Below are 21,287 nucleotides of genomic sequence, written 5' to 3'. Positions count from 1 at the left end.
AAGGCTAACTTGATTTCAGCTGGAAGCTGTGTGAGTGATTAAGAGGACAGAGGTATTAGAGAATGTCATAATGCCTTTGTCCCGCATCTGTTCTGTTTTGGAGCAGCCAGAACATCTCGTTCTCTCTGAAATGTTGATTATACCAAAAAAGCTGCATCATAAGTAAACAGCAAAAATGAAAATGTGAAAATGCTGCATTTTTTCACCCACCAGTTTTGGTTTATTTATTTATTTTCTTGATATGAGGTGTGCAAAACTTTAAAGAGTCAAAAGTTCATTTACATATTATTTAGAAATGATTGCCTTAAGTTATGCGGCACGCAAGTCTTCACATTTTCCTCTTCACCTCTTCTCAACAGTACGTTATCTGCTGAGGAACAATGTGAGTCCAGACCTCTGCAATGAAGACGGCCTCACCGCCCTGCATCAGGTAAGACTGTCCCACTCTGTCTTAAGTCCCATGAAACAAATGTGGCAAGACATGTGGTTCCACTACAGTGATTACGGGCGCTTCTTGTATATTAGGTTCACCTCCAGCAACCGGTTTTAATATGTATTTTAAATCTGTGCATAAAACACCTGAATAGAAACACAGAAGATTTGAAAAAGTCCTGAAATATTCCATTTAGGACCTGGAAATGATGATGTCCTCCGACTCTTTTTGTCCACAGTTTTTCAGTTTTAATGATTTGAAACCAAAAACAATTCACATTTAAGAAGTTGAACAATGAGAAAGCTTGCTTTAATTATATATATAAAAAAACAAATACTTGATTATCAAAATAGTTGAACTAACTCACGTTATTCTCTTTTTCTTTAAAAATGTGGTTAAATGAGCAATAGATTAGAATTTTTTGTTAACTTTTAGTTTAACCTGTGATTCAGCAGAGGTCATCACTATATCTATATCTATATCTATATCTACATATATTAAATTTCGAGTATATTTTAGTCAGACAACTCATGTTTAAAATGTTTATTGTAGCAGGAACACAAATTTGAGTTTGGCGTCCATAGGCCCTCATCTCATCGTTCCCTCAGATTATATTAAACCGAATATGAGGAGTGAGGAGTTTTTCATATATTTTCTTATAAATATTCCTTAGAGAGAAATAAATACAGAAATATTATAGGCACAATCATTTAGCAAGTCTATTTTGCTGTATTTAGGTGCCTAATAGAGCTGCAACTAACGATTATTTTCATAATCGATTCATCTGTCAATTATTTACTCGATTAATCGATGAATCTTTTGCTCCATAAAATATCAGAAAACCTTAAAAAATGTTGATTGGTGTTTGTCAAACCTGGAAATGATGATGTTCTCAAATGTCTTGTTTTGTCCACAAACTAAAATTATTAACTTTTAATGATTTCTTTGTTCTCCAGAGCAAAGAAATGAAGAAAATACTCACATTTAAGAAGCTTAAACAATCGGAAATCTTGTTTTAATCATGGAAAAAGCTTTGAATCGATTCATTGATTATCAAAATAGTTGTCGATTAATTTAGTAATCGATTAATCGATTAATTGTTTCAGCTCGAGTGCCTAACCTGCCCTTTAAATGGTGTGTAATTTTGTATACTCAGAGCGTCTGGTTATGACTCGTGGTCATTGCTGAGCAGTCTTTAGTTTTTCATCTTACAAGTTTGCATTAGAATAGTTTAATAGAGAGGAAGTTAGTTCAGTATTTGGGAAATGAGTCCATTTTAATGTCAGAAATTAATTAATTAAATGAGGCCAATTTGTATTCCGTTAATTAGAGCCAATACTGCTGTGACAATCAAAGCTTCCACCTCATCCACGGCTCAGCTGTCAGTGCAGATAATTGTGTGCTTCTGAATCAACAAGCCTTTGATTTGAGAAGTTGTTTCTTTCCTCCGCTTTAAAACAAAAGACTCCAGTGGAGAGGGATATTTGATTTTTAGATAATGGTTTCTCAAGCAGCGGGACGTCCATGAAGACGGTGCACTTATTAGAGGCAGGAGAAGCTGATGAAAAGATGAGCAATCCTTAATTAAGTGTAAACTCTTGTCTTCTTCTGTCACACTGAGTTCTGGACAGCGTCTCTACAAACTGGAAATGTTAAAACAATTGAAGACACAACACCGAGTCACAGTTTGATCGGACATAAAAGTCAGTTGTCTCCCAAAGAGATGGAGACGCAGGATTCCTCCACTCGCCCCTCCATTTTCCATGCGTATCAGAGAACTATGGTGTCGTTTGCGTACCAGAAAGGATGTAAACATTCTTTACAACAGCTCTGTCCACTCTCCCACTTCCTTCTTTGCCCTTGTGAGTTTATGTATTGGATTTATGTTAGCAGAGCTGTTCTTCCTCGTTTGCATAATAAGCTTCCGCTTAGAAAAATGCAATTTCGATCTCACTGCTGTACTCTGTGGAGCGAGATGGTGGCCTCTATAAAACAGAGCTCTTGTCCTAAAGTACATACATGAAAGGATATTTTTCTCTAAAAAAAACCCTCACACAATTGTTATTTTAAAGCAATTATTATTATTATTATATACGCAAGTGTATTGGTAGTATATTGGATTTATGGTAAATGTTACTCTTTGTTAACTACCCATCCTTCTTGCCTCCTCGTGTCTCATTTGTCTCCCTCTCTGTACAGTTGTAATATTCCTCTGACAGTCTGTGTCCTCTCTCTGTCTCTGCCTCGGCAAACGCACTCATCTCTCTTTCACTCTCGGCTGCTCGGAACCTAATGTTCAGGCTCATGCTGTGAGGCAGAGAAATGAGCACGGGAAGAAGAAAGATTGTCCATCAGTCAGCACCTCTGTGGCTGCTGTTTTTAACGCTGTGGGCCACCGGCTGCACACAGACCAAATTGACCTTTCAGTCTTGATTGTGTGTGTGTGTGTGTGTGTTGGTTCCGTTTGTGTGAGTTTGTATTTGTTACCTCTTTAGGATCTTTTTTTTTTTTTTTTGTACTTTTGCTGCAATTTAACAAATACCATGAGGTAGAGGAGAAGATAGATGAAGGAAAAGTAGTGTTGATCTTCCTCTAAATGAGATGTCATACCTATCTAGGATTGGTTTCAGACATTAATCAATAAGTGGCTTGCAGGGACATAGTCTGTGCCGCACAAACACACACACACTGACAAACACACACCTTTGCTTACTTCAGTATATAATATGTCAGCCTTCGAGAAGAAGTCACTGCAGCATGAAAGGACCCTGATGCAGGAGTATGATTGTCTGTAGTCTGTATCATTGTTGCTCAATAGACCTTTTCTGTCATGAACACTGACCTTGTCAGGACCAGCAAGTAAAACCTCATTTCTGAAGGGGCTGGTTATGTTAAGGGTTAAGATTTGAATCGTGGTTATAGTCTAGTTTAGGCATAAACACTAGAGCTGAAACAAATAGTTGATTAATCGATTATTAATCTATTACTAAATGAAAAGTATTTTTCATGATTAAAACAAGATTTTCTGATTGTTTCACCTTCTTAAATGTGAATATTTTCTTCATTTCTTTGCTCCATATAACTAAGAAATCATTGAAGTGAATCATTTTGTTTGAGACAATCAAGAACATCATCATTTCCAGGTTTGACAAACACAACATGTTTCACGTAGTCAGCAGATAGCCCCTTAGATTAGGACTGGAAAAAAAAAATGGAACTGCTTCAAGTCTACCAAAATAAAATGTTAGGATTTTTTCACCATAAAGACAAGATATTTTTGTATTCCCTCTTTCTGAGAACCACAGCCACTCTTAGGTAAGTGGTGCTCAGCCAAGTACAAAGGTTAATAGAGTCCATCTCATAAGAAAGTGGAAAATGTCATTGTCACTTTTATTGTTTTTGGTTGATTCTTTTTTTTCTTCAGAAAGACTCTCCAGCTTTAAAGTTAATTCATAAAACTGAACATCAATCAAGATTAAAGCAGAGATTTGTTGAGGAACGGAATGCACCCTGCTGCATCTTAAACTGAAACCAGAAGTGTTTGTGTGTGATGGTCTTTAAAACAAACCCACCTCAAGTCCAAGTGGCAACACACCAAGTCCAAGTCCCAGATTTGTTTTTGAAGCCTTGGGTTTTACAGTTTGGCCAGTGACGGGGTTAGAGATGAGCTGGGGAAGAAGTGAGGGGTGGATCTTACTGACAGAGCAAGGACTGGACAAAACCACAGCCACGCCTTCAATCATTTTTTCATTTAAGAGAATACACCTTTTAGAAAGTCCTGCATTGGTTTCACTTTGTGGACATTGGGACTTTGTCCCTTTTTCAGTAAAGTAGAAGGTCAAGTCCCTGCTGTTATCTGGCTCTGTGCTCTGACATGTTGGTTTCAGCACCCTGGTGTTGTCATCAGGACCTTGTGACTAAGAACATCAACAGACTTTCCGTTCTGTCACATTTTAAAAACATATACTTTACGAGTGATTCAACCTCTCAAAAATGTGTGCAGATGGATTCATCTTGTGCTTTGATCTGCAGGGTGATGTGAGTCCCATGTTCTTACGCCAGTTATTCAGACATATGAGTGAATGCAGGTGAAAATGTTGCCCCTTTTATTATGCTGTGATGTTCTGTATAAAAAGAACCAATGCAGAACGGGGGGGGGTATTTTTCTTCCACCTCTTGCTCGACAGCAGATTTTGTCACAGAGCCAAATCATTTTCTGTATAAAAGGGAGGGAGAGTGTGGCACAGATGCTGAAAACATGTTAATCTGAGGGTTTTTCACAACACACTGGCACCCTGGTATAAAAGTAGAATGACAGGAGCGATAGAAAAAAGAAAAAAGAAGAGGATATTGTGTGTAATAGCAATTGAAATAGAAACAGAAACTCATTAACAGAGGATACATACCATTCTTCAGTGAAGTCCCAGCTGCTCGTCGCAGCTCAGATTCAATTCATTTGGCTGTTTTAGTTTAATTACTAACAGCTGAATTTGGCAACACAGGTCTGTCTACTTCGACTTCACTCTTCATATGATTTGCATCAGGGACTTGTGCTCGTGTTAAATGAAAAACCTCTTTTAACCTTTAACCTCCAGCAGTCTCAGCTGTTCTCCGGGCCACCTGCTTGTCATCTTGTTGGATTTAAAGTCACCGTGTGAGGTTCAGTGTCAGAGCCCTGATCGGATTTCAGCTGGTCACTTAAAGGGTCAATACCGTTTAGTTTGTTCACGTTTAGACGCAGGGTTCTTGTTTAAGCAGAGGCGTAGGGTGAAGTATAAAGGCTAACTAGCCCTTGATAATGGAGATTATTCGGGGGCAATTTTTTTTAATTGTGATGTCAGGTCATTTTTACATTATTATTCTCATTTTCATTCAAAAAACATATTTAAAATGATGTACTCTGTGATATTTGTGCAGATCTGTGAGAAACTAAGATGTTCTCTTTGGTCTGTACAATATGATGTGTATAGGGCAAGACAATAATTAATCTAAAATGATATTTGGACACACATGTTGGCATAAACAAACGTTGAAAATCTTGCGATAAAATTTCGATTAATTGTTCAGCCCTAGTAGTGCAAAAAAAGTCTTATAGTTCACAATTGCAATATAACAACAGATGACGTCACACATCTTGTGTCTGCTTATGAGAGGACGTGTCACGTTCTTTCACCGCCAAGTGGCAACGACTAGGGGTTGACACGAGAAATGGGACTGAGCCAAAACCTCTGCCTGACTTCCTGGTCGTATTGCTCCTCAACCTGCGATTCTGTCCTCTCTGCCCACTGATGGATCCCCGTATAACTGTTGCTGTTGTTTCCCAACCACGCCGACATAATCTGGGCCTTTGTTTGGTACCACACTCGCATCGTTGTGAGAATAGCTGTCATGAAAGACACATTATGTCATTGCTCGCTTCCTTGTCTTGCTGCCAGCACAAGAGAAATGGAGGTGGTTTACGTGAAATTTATAGGGGGAAGTGAAAGAGTTTAATTTGGTGACAAGATTGTGAGTGTGAATATTTTAACATTAGTCTTAGCTCGACTGGAGTGAGTATGGGTTTGTTCAGAAGGACGTGAGGAGCGAGGGGGATTAGCGAGTCTCTTGGGTTTTTCCAAAGACATCGTGTCATGCCACTGCAGCGTTATATGTGAGCTAATCCGTGCGTGTATCATTTTTCTTTGACAAGCATGTGTGTGTGAGTCTTGTTCGTGTCGGTTTTATGAGGCTGCTCATTTTTTCCCTGAATTATATCTTCAAGCTTGCCAATTACCAAAAAAAAGGGGAAATCCATAAATTGCTCCCCTTGAATTACAATCGCCGTCTGACAAGAAATATGATCTGGCAATTCAGTGTACATTATGTGACACTGGCACCAATCACACACATTCTACACAGCCAGGATTGCCCCTTTACTCTCAGACCACAGATACAGATAACAGCTCCCTACAGACTAACAGATCCCTGTCAAGCCTTGTGCCTATTGAATTATTGACTATTGAATGATTTAACCCCACTTGAACTGTCTTTTTAATATTTAGTCTCTTTATTGCCCCTCCATTAACGACGTATTATTCATTTAACTATCTATCTAACATGTGTGTCTAATGCCGTGTTTCCACTACATGGTCCCAGCTCGCCTCGCCTCTTCACGGTTTGGTTGGTTTTCCATTACAATATAATTCCTCCTCAACGTGGGCGGAGTCATCTCTGCACGGCTGCATGAAACTGCCGCGACACACCCAAACTAGTGACTAGTAAAGCAGTTATTCTCAATATACTGAATCATTAGAATCAGTTCATTAAAAAGATTAGTTCCGTACTTTTTATTTTAGACATTTCCTTGGTAATTGTTAAGTCTTTTTAACTGATCTACAGTTCGCCATTGTTCAGTTCGATTCTTGTGTTGGACGTCTCTTCCTGTGACGGCACGACGTCACGCATGGTATCGGCTCAGCTCACTTGGAACCCCCAGAACCAGGTACTATCACTAATGGAAGCGCAAAATAACCGTGCTGTGCCATGGCGAGGTGAGGCGTGCCACACTAGTGGAAAAGGGGCTTATTGTGGGCTGTCGGTGTCTCGTGCTGCTCCTCCACATGTGCCGTTCCTAATGGAGAAATAAAGTTCTTTGAATTTAAATTTAATTGAATATGGTGGAGCTTAATGTGTGATTTATGCTCTTCTGTCTCCTCGCACTCCCAGAGACATATAGAAGCAGCACGAGTGCAGAAGAGTCATACTTGCATTATATAAAGTGGCCCATTAACCTATAGCAGGAAAAGCCCTCAGTTGTGTTCTTTAATTTGTGAAATGGAAGTGTCATTCTCAATCGTTTCATGACTTGAATTAAAGCTAAAAAAAAAAGAGTTCTACCTCATTGACAGGATGTTTGTCACTCAGTTTTAAATTTGCATTCAGTCGGCGTGCGTTTATGTTTCCTTTTTCACCTCTTATCCGTCTTCCTGCTATCTGTCCTCTGCATCTGTGCAGTAATTTGATTTCCTGTCTTGCGTCGTGTATTAATGTACATACTCGCCGCACACTGCTGTCCAATTATCTCAGCGACCTCTCCTCACATCAGTGTGGTCTATTGTTTTCTCTTTTTTTGTGACTGAGAAGAGAGATCTTTGATTTAAGGTCTGGAGGAGAAGGAAGTCACAGTATTGTCAGTAAACATCAGACACTACTATTACAAGTGGACCGACCCGTCAGGTTCTGTGGTTGTAGTCTATCCATAATCTAAAGAAAGAATAACTTCAAGGACAGAGAAACACATTGAGCATTTTAGTCACATCTTAATAATAATGTCAGCTCGATGCTAGAGTCAGTAATTATCATCTTTCTCTTGTGTCCTCTCTCTCTCTGCTCCTCTGGCTCTGGATGGAGGCTGTGTTGGAGATTTTTGCTGATGTTGTCTTTCCATAAAATGGACGAGGTTAATGCCTCTTGAGTAAAAGCAATGGTCATAAAATACTTAATGAATAAGGGGGGAATATTTGCTGAAGGAAATACACACCGAGCAAAAATATCTAACACTTGTAAAAGGACTAATGAATAGAATAGTGTAGCTTTTAAATTAAATTCTAATACATTACTTTATGACAGCAAACAAACATGTTCCCATTCTTTAAGCCTGTGTCCTCTTTTCTCTCTTTCTTGGTCATTTGTCTTTGTTTAGCCTCATGGAGCTGCCACACTCACACCAATTAGCTGTGATGGAGAAAACTGCTGTTGCTGACAGCAGTGTGACAGGAAGATGGTTTTCATGGAAAACCTCTCCTTCCTTCCCACCACGTAATCACACCCAGTTCAGCGAGGAAAATACTTTTGGTCCCTCCGTGTCTTTGTCTCTCCGTCTCTGTGGATGGGTGTGAGTCTTGTCTCGGATCCAGGAAACAAACCCACACAATGGCTGCGATGTCAGACTGACTGTGTGTTTTCACTGCTCCTGAGGAGATGCAGTTTGGCTTCTTTATGGACTCCCCCGTTTGTCTGTGCCGCTGCTTACAAATGAGTCTCTCTTTCCATCATTTCCTTGCAATGATGAGTGTGTTTCAGTGCAGCGCAGCTGATTACTCACTCGAAAAATGCTGCTTTTCCTCAGACAAGAGCAAACTGTAGAGTGTGTGCTGCCGCCACAGTTAACGCGTTTATTGGATGGTGTTTAAATCAGCATGTCAGGCCCAGTGTGTAGCCTTTTGGAGGGATTTAAAATTAAGTTTTTGTTCATATTACAGTTGCTTTTCCAAGTTGTTCTGTCATGTTTTATTGACAAAAGGTATTCAGTGTTTTTGCTAAATGTAAAAGTGACTAAATCCTGAACACGGGTTGTTATAAAATATCAAATATAACAAATATTGTTCTCCAAAAAAAATAGAAATAATTCATGTCATAATAGAGGTAGAATAAGGTTATGTAGAATAAGGTGCACCTAGTTAATATCTAATCTAAAGTGTTACCGCCGATTTTTATTGCCTTTTACTAAATAAATAGAATATTACTTTTCTCACCCTCTTTCCGTCTTCCGTCTCTTACACAGTGTTGTATCGATAACTATGAAGAGATGGTGAAGATCCTGCTCGACCAAGGAGCCAGTGTTAACGCTCAAGACAACGAGCTGTGGACGCCACTGCACGCCGCCGCCACCTGTGGCCACGCAGGACTGGTCAAGATACTTATTACGCAGTAAGTCATGCAGATGCACTTCACCACAGACTTCCTGGCCTTGTCTGAAAGAGAGAAAACAATAAGAGCCGCTCACTCCGCAGACGGCGTAAAAGGCTCTTTTCATTTTTATGAAATGTAGTATCAGGCTAATTAGACCTCTGGGAAAATGAGCGATGGTGGTGCCTCATACAGAAAAGGCCACATATTTAATGAGGGATAGAAGGTAAATGAATAACAAGAAGAGATGCACTGGGATCAGTTTGATTTAGCTCTGCAGCTCATTGAGGTTTCGATCAGCTGGACTTAATATCAATTAATGGTTGTCGTTAGAAGACGCAGCGGAGAGCACTTAGGAAAATACCACAGTCCACAGCGAACCAATACTGTAATTGAGGAAGAAGTTCCACCGCTGTGGGAATTGTACGGATTATTGCTGTTTTTCTTTCATATATATGTTGTTTTCTTAATTGATTTCTGGAAACAAGAACAAAACAACAGAGGACACAGTCAAGGTGATAAAAAAATAAATACTAAAAGCAGGAGTAAGAAATAACTTTCTTTTCCTTCCTACAGTCTCTCACGTCGTCAATTTGGGATCGTTCATTTTCTACAGCAGATTTAGAAAAAAACAAAACTATAACATAATATCATATAAAAATAATAACAACAACAATATGATTTTCTAGGGGTAACATTTGTAATGAATATAGAAATAGGAGCTCACATATTGTTGACATTTCATTTGATGTACTGATATTACAATAAGACATATGAACACACACACACACACACACACACGCACGCACGCACACACACACACACACACACACACACACACACACACACACACACAGATGCAGACAAAGTTAGTGAACTTGCCCTGAACATGCAGCGCAGTAAACACACAGCATATATACAGACACAGTGCTGCCATCTGTTGGCGTGCAGATACTGCAGCTGACTGATGATTCAAAAAACAATAAAAAATAAACGCTGATTAACTTGAAGGAACTGGAGCACAAGGCTCATTCATTAGTGCCGAGTCAGTCAAATCAGTCTGAAGAGTTGAAGCACATTCATTCTGTTTCTGCTGTGATTGATGAAAATGCTACTGTAACTGAGCTTTACCTTAAAAAAACAAAACAACACAATTAGATCCCATTCAATATCAATTTTTTTTTTCTACTCGTGGCCATTGATACTCAACTTTTAAACAATCTTTTAGACTTGTTTCATTTTATTTATCCACTCTTCTCCCAAAGTGGTGCAGATCTGCTGGCAGTCAACTCTGACGGGAACATGCCCTATGACCTGTGTGAAGACGACCCAACGCTGGACATTATTGAGACGGCGATGGCCAACAGAGGTACAGTACAAATGTTTGAAGGCACTGACGTCCATGGACGGAATCTCATCAATCTCACTCAATCCCTGAGTCAGTCAGGTGCGTCCTGTGTGATTCAGTGGCTTAAACTGTCAGAATCAGCCTCAGCAAACGCAAGAATAATGACGTGACGGTAGACCAGTTATAAATACTTACAATTCCCAAAAAAAGTGCATTCATCTCCAACATTTAACGAGGGCATTTCTAAAATCTCATGATTTCACAGAAGAATCACAACATGTTCAGCTTCGAATGATTCATGTTGTTTTTCCCACCGCTAATCTAGTCTAAATTCACCTTCAGCGTTCACGAGGACATGTGTTCATGCAATGTTGTCACACAACTGCCACCTTAGTGTCAGCAGCCGGATTCTTCTACCTGCACCAGTTTAAACCAGCTCGTAATATTTGATCCTGTGTAAACTTTAGGAAGGTTTACAGGCAGACATTGAATATACTACCAATAAATGTGTTTGCATAATTGCTTTAAAAATAAGTCTTAGAGCAGCTGAACAGAACAGCATTTTCAAAGCGTATGATGAACATCTTTTCTGGTGAGCAAAGGCCACAATGGTTCCCTGACATACGCTTGGGATGGGGAGGGATGCGCAGAGGAGTCTCCTCTGTTTGTTAAAGTCACACTTGGACCTTAAAGTTCTCTTCAGCATGTGAGGAAATCCAAAGCTAGACAGAAGAGCTTCTAATATCAGACATGATTAGAGAGCTTTTTTTTTTTGCTGTCCCACGTCGATCTTTGACACCTCACACACTTTCCTCTCCGTGTAAAACACAATCTAACGTCTCCAGCTGTGCGTTTGAAGATTGCCGAGAATGAAATGGCAGCGCTGATGTGACCTCAGAAAGCACTTAGTGTCCCACACTCTCACAGGGTTTCTGTCTCTGAGAGATTCACGGTACTCCTTTCCTCCCAATGGGAAACAGACTGTTGTTGTGTACTGTATATATGTATATATATATATATATATATATGTATATATATGTATGTATATATATATATACATACATATATATATATATACATATATATACATACATATATATATATATTCCTGCTGTGTCACTGTAAACGTCAGCAGTTAGTCAGTGTGATGTGTGTAATGCGCTAATGGATACGCCAGAGCAAATATCGATATGTTCATTAAAGAATTAAGGCCCTCTGAAGTTTCAGTGGGCGTCGCTGCTCTAATGAATGAGGGAAACTTGGGCGGAAGTTACCTGGCGTTCAATACTTGGACTTCATGCACTTTGTTCTCTATGTTGTGAAGAAATCCTGCACTTTGAACTGTTCAGGGACGTTTAGTTTTCTTCAGTCAGACAGATATCGTGATGGAACGCTGTATGACTGTCTCGCAATATGTTGATTATCACAGAATCGTTATGGTGTGATATGATTGGTATCAGCACTGTGTGAACAAATTGGACAATTACTGAATGTAACATTTAAAAGGTACACACCTCTGCTTTAACAGCACACACACACAGTTATATCAACTCAAACAAGCCTCCTACACTGCATATTTCTGGCACTTGTGCCTGAATGTCATTCAAAGTTAGAACAGAACGCAGCTCCCGAGCTCCCAGCCGACTTCTGAGGGTAGTCCCATATTCCCTCATCAATGTTTACGTGGAAGAGAAGTTACAGCAAAGCAGAGAAGGCTGACATATACTGGATTTTCCTTTTTTTTTATTAACCAATGTGTCTTTCAATATTATAATAAATCCCAACGTGCCTCAGTGGAACTGCTCTGTGTAAAACAGCAGAAAACAATCCTATTTTCCAGATAGAGTTAAAAGTCCAGACATCCCTGTTATATAATGTATTAATGACTTTGATAGATTTACTGGTGCAAATGGGACACATATTGCGTGAGCTGCTTCCTGGATGTGAGACAATATTGGTAACACACACACGCAGAGAGACAGAGCTTAGAAAATGAGGTCCTCGGCTCACAGTCGGCTCTCTGGCGCTGCAGGATGCAGATAGCGGTACAGTAGGTAAGAAGAAAGATTATTAAGCTGATCAAAGGGAGAGCAGCACCGCTAATTGCTCCTGTAATGGTCCCAGTTCTGTACTGTTGGATAACATTGTTCTGTCTGAAGACAATACAACAATGAGCACTTGGTTTTTCTCCCTCTCTCTTTTACACACACTCACTCACTCGCTCTGTTTCATGCACACACAGCACGTCACTGATCTGATCCTTCTCTCTACATGAGGGGAAAATGTCTACCTGGAGGTGAACTGGTGCGAGAAAGTCCAGAACGTGCATGATGTCAGGTCAAATTCACACAGCGTTAGAGGGATGGAGTAATGTCAGAAGGTTTGACTTACATCGGTTTAATGGGAAATGATTTTACTTTTTGTAAAAGCAATGAAACACTTTTTCATCTGTATTTAAGTTCATTATCTTTTAGTCTTGCCAAAGAAAATGGCACATTTGCAGCCAAGCTTTGAACATTTGTCGGGAACTACCGTATATTGGATGTTTTGCTCTGTGCTTTATTTCCACTTCTGTTTTTTATGATCCTTAATCTGATATTTCCGTACATTTGCTGAACAGTGCAGTCCGTTCCTGCTGAGTCAAGTTTCCCACTCGAGTGTGACAGTCACAGTTTTGAATTCTGCCGTGTAGCAGGACAATTATATCAGAGGACACACTTAAGAGTGGATCAGAATGTCAAGTGCTTCAGAATCACCTGATCCTCAACAACAACTGAAATAAAACTACATGACAGTGACAATTACAATTACAATTTTATAGTTTGTGTTTCTTAGTCTTCCATGTGCCTCAGGTTATAAACTGTCCCCACCAACATTGCTTTACTGTGTGCGATTGACAGGTATCACCCAGGAGATGATCAATGAGACGCGAGCATCGACAGAGAGGAGGATGCTGGAGGACATTCAGGAACTGTTGAGACTTGGAGAAGAGGTCAACCAGCAGGACTCTCAGGGAGCCACGCTGGTAGGAGACTCTTCTCTCTGTCGTCATGAGCAGCCGTGATTAAAAAAACATGCAACATGAGGAAAATCATTTGACTGTTCTTGTAGCAATTCTTGATTTTCAATCAAACGCCAGTGACGGCAAAGTGTGAGGTAGATTTACAAGTGAGTAAGCTGTTACAGATGTGATTTAAGTGATGGTCAGGCCTCACAGGTCTGCAGTGGAGTGGAGAGTGCAGGGAAAAGGTGTGTAAATATTCATAGAATTAAGAGTCCCTCCTTTTAAAGATTATGTGCTGTGCATCACTGACTATTGAGGCTGTAAAACCTTCAAAGCTTAGCAGGCGTTTACTCATGTATTTGAGGGCAAAACACGCCTATGAAAATGCTTCACAGATATTAAACTGATCTGATTACACCTGTTGTCATAGTAATTCAAAGAAATGTTTTACGCCTGCAGTGCAGAAATAAATATCTAAATTTGGAAGTGATCAGAAATCATAAACTCCAAATGTCAGATTAGAAAATGATCCGCAATAAAACAAAAACCCCACAGGAGCTGAATGAAGCCTTTAACTTTTAGTCTTTTTCTCCTAATTGGAACATAATCATGGTCCACTGAAGAAGACTTTAAACTAGCAACTTAGACCATTAACTCCTCAGTAAAACGTTTACTGACGTTATAAATCAAGCAGGAAGGAGGCTCATTTTTTACATTTTTGCAACTAGCAGAGTCGCCCCCTGGTGGCTTTTCAATAATATTTATTCCCTGGTTGGTTTCAAGAGGAACCTGGAAGATTACGTCTGTTTTTAATATGGTCAAATGGATTAGATTCAATGTTTATTCAGCGACACTAACAACAAAAAAACATTGTTGTATAAGTGTAGGATTTCACATGGTTCTAAAAGTCATCGTCATGTATCAGGGATTTAGCTTCAGATCACAGGGTGAAAACAGCTACGGGACAATTACACGGTAGTTGCCCAAAAATAACCCTGTTAATCTGCAAAGTCTGATCACAGATTGTGTGATTGAGCTGCTTGTCCCTGCATGGAGCGACAAACTAGAGCGTGTCTTATTAAAACCGCCCGCAAAAGGCCGGAGGACGAGACCTGGGACGGGTCGGACGTTGCATGCATGGTCCATCTTTTGTTTGTGACAATGAGAGGTATTGTTAGTGCTTGTTCCTCTTCAAGGTTTTGGTTTTTTTTAAATTGGGGTAAATGCAGTGGGCTCTCGTTTGTTTCTCAGTAGCATGCAGTCAAGAGAGGGTAAAAACCAGAAGCTGGAAACCCTGCACATTGCTCAAATTCCTAAGAATCTCTGATAAACATCCCCTCATACGCGTCCTTCAGAGATCAAGAAGCCAGGGACATAACTGATGTGCTGTGAAGCCTAAATTCAAAGGTGTTTTTGCTGTAGTGTGGAGTGTAAACATTGTCACAGACGTACAACAGGGTTTTTTAAATATATAAATAAATAAATAAATACCAAAATGAATGGATTTGTCTGTACACACAGCTCATGTCGCTTCATGCTCTTGTTAATGCTTTGTAAGAGACATGTAGAGAACATTAGGGAGACAATACTTTTGCTCTACTCTCATCAGTGGCTGCGTTTAATCCAGCGAGTCAGTATTATTACATTATTATAGCCAGTATTATGTCGTAGTACAATATTAAAGGGCATGTGTCAGATACAGAACATCTGCACGTCTCCTCAGAAACACTCCAGTGTGGAACACGTGGAGCGATAACGGATTTCACCGCGTACACATTCAGAGATGAACATCGCGAGTTGCTCAATCTCACTCCTCCACAGACGGGAGTGGAGTCTGACCTGATTGTTATTTTAGACCAAAATGTTTTTCTGCTCAACTGGCATGATCACAATCTCAGATTAGCGGGGTTGCCAGCTTTGCTGTGTTGAGGTTGTTACAGACAGACAGACTGACTGACTGATGGTTATTTACAGGAAGTGAAAAGAAATATTTCAAAAACACTAAAAATGGCATCATGTCTTATGATTAAAACCCTCTGTAGTTCCTTCCTAGTTTCCTTTTTGTAAAGTAGATTCATGATCTACCAGTTCTGTTTAAACTAAGCCTCTAAATGTCCGTCTGGACTTATTTTAACCAGAAAAGGGCCAGAAAATGTCCTGTAACTAAGTGCTTTTGCCCATTTTTCCAGAATAACTTTCAATATCTGGCAGTTATTTACAATTCACTGCATGTTACAATACTATTTTAACATTTTAAAATGAAGAAAAACAAAGTTTTATTTAGGAAAAACACTGCACATGAACACCAGATTTTTTCGTGTGAAATAAAATGTGAAAAAACAGGCCAAAAACTGGATACTATGCACAGGCGTTTTTCCCACTTTTTTCCCCTTTCTGGCAACAAAGACACTGATTCGCTGCCTCCTGCAACAGCGTGAGTAAAATGCCTGTAATTGGCTTTAACAGGAAACTTCCCCGCGTTCAGAAACCGTCAAAAATGTGGTACTGATGGCACAAACCGTTGCGTAATGACTTGTGCGAACGATACACTTGGTGTTAAAGGGTTAAATTAGCAGGTGAATTGTTTTCATTAAAGTTTTGGGAAGGAACATAATGTATTTTTAACTTTTTCATTACACAGCACAATCCAGACAATGAAAACATTGTCGTTGCACATTACACTCTCTGAGAATTTCAGTCACTGATATCTTGGGAAACTTGAGTATCTCCTCTAGAATCCTAAGTAAAAAATAAAACTGCAGGGTTGAGTTGTGGTAGTACAGTTCCTTTTCGTACATGATATGAATTAAAAATCTTTGCAGGGATTCGCTTGTCTTAGCTCCTGGTGTAATTGGATGTTTTCCTGCAGAGAGATTTTCCTGCCTCCAGTGCGATTGAGCACCCAATCAACCGTGAAGTGAAGGCAGAGGTTGTTTTTTTTTAAATGTTATCTGACACGATAGCAGCATGTGAAGGTGCCCACTGGCAGACGAACATCCTCAAACTTGGACGTAATTGAACAACTGAAGTAAAGTGACTTCTTGTCTTGACTGAGTAAAGCTTGTTTCTTCCTCCATCCTTGTAGCTCCACGTCGCAGCAGCAAACGGCTACGTGCAGGCCGCAGAGCTGCTGCTGGAGGGGGGGGGTCGCATGGACCTGAGAGACTCGGATGGGTGGCAGCCTCTTCACGCCGCGGCGTGCTGGGGTCAGGTAAGGTAAACACAGCAGGAAGCAGGAAACACACACACACACACACACACAGGTTTCTTAAAAAGCGCTGATGCAATTCTCTGATGTTGTGGTTTCAGATGCATGTGGCTGAGCTGCTGGTGTCTCACGGAGCCAGTCTCAACGCCAAGACCTTCCTGGATGAGACACCAATCGGTACCTCTCTCTCTCTCCCTCTCTCTCTCTAAAAACAGCACGACCTACCCTCCAACTTATTTAGTCAGCATTTTCATCAAGGGTTATTTCCTCCTCGTGCTGATTTACGAAATTAGACCTCATCAATGCCAGATGTTCCATTTTTCTTTAGCCCATTTTAGAAATGTTTGAAACAACTCACTGACAAACTGACGTTCTGTCCTTCTGTCACTTGACAGATCTGTGTGAGGATGAGGAGTTCAGAGCCATGCTGCTGGACCTCAAACACAAGCATGACATCATCATGAAGTCGCAGCTGAAACACAAGACCTCGCTGTGCAGGCGGACGTCCAGCGCAGGCAGCCGTGGGTGAGTGCTGACATCTGCTGGTGTTGTACGAAAAAAAGCCCCAGAAAATACAGAGCAGAGCCCTGATCCATGGAAATAACAATAGAGTGTTATTATATTTGAATAAAAGTTTTATTCTCACTTTAATTTACTGACCGACATGTTTATTTTCGTCGTTGCTTTACGTCACCGTTGATCTGTGTCCACAGAAAAGTGGTGCGGCGGGCGAGTCTGTCGGACAGACACAACTTGTGTCGCAAGGAGTACGAGACGGAGGCCATCGTGTGGAGGGGAGGACGAGAGGAGCAGGACGAGAAGGAGAAGGAGTGTGATCAGGAGAATAATCAAGTAGTTCATGTAAGTCATCTGAATATCTTACTGTATTTAGATTTCACATAACTCTAACACATAAATCAATATTCAGGGTTCGCCTGCTCCTGCTTTGTGTGAGTCAGACATAATAATACTATATGGTCATGATAGCATGGCTAAAACAACACAGAGTCTAGTATTTCATTATCTAATTGAAAAGCCCATCACTTTTGATGTCCCGCAGGTTAAGCCAGTTGTGGCTGTGGAGCTGCCAGACAAGCCCAAGCTGCCTACCATCCTCAAAGATGGCAGCAACAAGCACAACGGCCTCATCTCCACGACGACGTCCGTGCCGCCCCAGCCGCCCCCGAACGGCAACGCGCCGTCCTCCGACAAAGGCGGGACCGTCTCCGCGCAGCCGACCCAAGAGGAAGCCTGGCCGAGGGAGCGAGCGCAGACTCTGTCGGAGCTGAAGAAACAGAGGGCCGCCGCCAAACTGCTGAGCCACCCCTTGTTTAACGGTCACCTAGGCAACGGCTCCACGGACTCCTTTGCCGATGCCAAAATCAACACTGAGGACCCGCGCATGCCGCTGGTCTCGTCCAATGGCAGTGCTGTTTACTACACGCCAGCCAGCGGCGACCCGCCCCTCCTGAAACTGAAGCAGCCAATGGAGGAGGAGCAGCCGAAGATGCGGACCTGCTGCTGTGTGTCGTAGCGCTGTGGTCGCGCGATGGGTTCGCACGAAGAAGAAGAAGGAAGCAAGGAATGTGCTGTAGGACACAGGAAAGGAAGAGGGAGTGTTCTTGTCTTTAAGCTGTTCCTCCACCTCTTTCACACTTTGTTCAGAGAAGATGAACAGCCTGAAGGAGGTTCCGCAGGCGAAGGTTCCCGGTAACCTTCGTCCAAGCGGAGGCGTTCTCGAACGTAGCAGAGAAGGGAAAACGGTCTTTTCCTTCAGGGGACGCTTGGATTTTTATGTGTTTTCATACAAGTCCCGACAACAGCTGTTTGTCTGTCCCTACAAGAATGAAAGTTTTTTTTTTTTAAAGCTTTTCACTTGGAAAAGATTAGAAATCAGGAGAGTCTGTCTCGAGGTACTGCATGTTCTGCCCTCAGATGAAGATGGAGAAGAAGCTTTTTCCGTAGCCTACAAGTGGACGATCATGTTGTATTTAATTCCTCCGTCACACCGCGATTCTCTGCTTCTCGGGCCATTATTCTCGTCACGTTCATTATGTGGAAGAAGAAGAAGAAGAAGAAGAAGACGGCGCCAGAGCTGTGCAGATTCAGTGTTGTATTACAAATGTAGCACAGAGAGAGCTCTTCTCGAGTCTCCTTCATGTTAAAACTGCTGCCTGCATAGGTAAAGGGAAGGAACGCCATAAAACAGTGTTAACATATCCAGGAAGTGTGTTTTCTTTTGATTAATCATGAGAGATAAGAGTATAGTACTGCACTTGTGTTTAAAACTCACTATATTCTGTCAACTACACGTCACCTCCTCGCCCTCCTCCTCATATCAAAGCCTAAAACTGACAGTTTTATACAGAATCCACTTTGTGTGAAAATTACTGTACTGTTTTTTTTTCTATTATTATTATTATTTATGAAAATAATGTAATGTGTAAAAGGAAAAAACAACAACAAAACATTGTGGTTCTGATAACTTGAGTGTATTTATTATTTGGATGGTATGAAGGCAGCGTATGATGAACAAAAGCACCTTCAGACGTGGAGAATTCAAACCGATGAAGTCAAGTAAAGGGTTGTTGTACATTATTCATAATTGTGTCACTGCAAATAACAGTGTTATTTGTTTTGTGTTATTGTTGTTGTTGTTTTCTCCCCCCCCTTGTGGCCATTGTGTGGCTCTACGCTCTCTCAGTCACTGTATTTGTCTCATTAACAGACGATGTAAATGTTGTGTAACTAATTACTGTATAAGTATAGTATGACGTTTCTGATACACACACACATGGACTCAGTTGTGTTATTTTTAGGATTAGTACACTGTGTCACGGTCTCTCACACACAAATGATATAAACCAGTAAGGCCAAAAATAATCACCGCAGTAATTTGTTTTTTTCCTCCAAAAATCTGGATTAGATGAAGATATTGTTGCCGCTCTCTTGTCTCTTGGAAACAAATATGAAGCAGGTGAGTTTTGCTCAAACACAGAGTCGGTGCCAAAGCAGCAATAGGTTATATTTTCTTTACTTAATCCGTACATAAGTGTAGAATGTTTGTACGCCAGTAAGAAGCAATCCAGTCTGTGTTATCTGGTTTGACACAGATTAAACTAAAACTAGGTGGAATAGGAAGACTAGGCTCTGTGTCGCAGTCTTTGTGCTAAGCTAACAGATTAACAAATAACCTCCTGATCAAACCTGACAAGCAGAATAATCAGAAGTATGATTCCTCTGATCTTCCAGTGAGTGCCAAAGAGTCTTCAATGATCTTAAAAAAAAAAGAAAATGAAAAATGTTGTAGCACCGTCATTGTGACGTGATCACCTGTAACATCTGCTGTGCAGTGTCAAATATTTATACACCTTAGTTTGTGAATACGTTCGTATTTGTGTCGGTTTCCATGTCATCTCCTGCATTCACATGTCGGTGTTTAGATGCAGTTACTGGTATTTGGTATTAACACACGTGTCGTATTACAAGACAATTTTGTGTTTGACCTCGGCTCAATTTTTCAGGAAGTAGCGTTTAAGTCAGACTGTGCTACTTCCCCTGGTTTTTTTTGTGCTTCTCCCTGTGCTCTGACATCATCATGTTTGTCGTGAGTCAGCAGAAAGTCAGCTGCTGAAGTCACATCTGCTCCAGTTGCTAAATTGAAACTCTCACATCTGCCTCGTGAAGTGCGGCCTGGTCAGTTTGAGACAGAAACCTGTGTCGTCGCGGTGTAACGATCAAAGGCTTGTGTTTGACTGCGAGCCTCACTGTCTGTAAATGATAAGATTAAGAAGAAGAAGAAGAACAAACTACTGATTTTGTAATTACTGGAATATATTGATGGTTGCATTAACAGATTTTGAATAAATTGTATATTTTGAGAATTTTACACAAGACTCTTTTGAATTTGTAACGTCGCTTTGTTCTGTGCAGTGAAATGGTCCAATGGTAAATGGTCTGTATTCATTTAGCACTTTTCTAGTCACGATGACCACTCAAACACCACAGTTTTACCATTCACCCATTCACACCCATGCAGCACATTTTCTATCACTCTTTCAGACACACAGCGTGGGGTTAAGTGTCTTTTTGCCTCTGATGTGTCCTTGAGTCCTGCTGCCTTCTTCAAACTAACTTCTTGTTGCCTAAAATGTAAGCAGAACCTGTTCCAGATGTAATAATAATAATATACAGTAGATATAAATAGCTAAATAAAGCTGTACTCCATAAGAAGATGAGAGACAGCTGCTCTCTCTGCGCCTCTACATCTTCTTTAACAGTTGTGTGGTGAAGGATGTTCCAGCCTCGGCCTGTCAGCGCTTCCAGCTTCTTTTTTCTTTTTTCCTTGTCCTCCCTCCTCTTTTTCCTGAACTTCCTTTCATTCACTGACTCTGAGGTCAGCAGAGTTCAATGTTTTTACAGAGTTACACTGAGCTGTGGTCGCTCAGACAGAAACACCAGCTCAGTGAGAGAGAGACAAGAAAGCTTGAATTATATGTATATATATATATATATATATATATATATATATATACACACATATATATATATATATATATATATATATATATATATATATATATATATATATATATATATATATATATATATATATATACATACATAT

At 40.5% G+C, this 21,287-nt stretch overlaps 1 protein-coding gene across 1 annotated transcript; it reads left to right on the top strand.

The window, feature by feature from the left end:
• The first annotated feature begins 295 nt into the window (after positions 1-295).
• Positions 296-19,100, top strand: ppp1r16b (protein phosphatase 1, regulatory subunit 16B). The gene is made up of 9 exons (XM_044023539.1): positions 296-430; positions 8,976-9,121; positions 10,366-10,469; positions 13,349-13,473; positions 16,538-16,663; positions 16,762-16,837; positions 17,056-17,185; positions 17,374-17,521; positions 17,721-19,100. The coding sequence occupies exons 1-9, from the start codon at positions 296-298 to the stop codon at positions 18,192-18,194; spliced, it is 1,464 nt and encodes a 487-aa protein (XP_043879474.1). The 3' UTR covers positions 18,195-19,100.
• Positions 19,101-21,287: the final 2,187 nt, after the last annotated feature.

This window comes from Solea senegalensis, linkage group LG4, assembly GCF_019176455.1.
Source record: "Solea senegalensis isolate Sse05_10M linkage group LG4, IFAPA_SoseM_1, whole genome shotgun sequence".
In the NCBI taxonomy this organism is placed as follows: Eukaryota; Metazoa; Chordata; class Actinopteri; order Pleuronectiformes; family Soleidae; genus Solea; species Solea senegalensis.
This window is presented reverse-complemented; position numbering and strand designations above follow the sequence as displayed.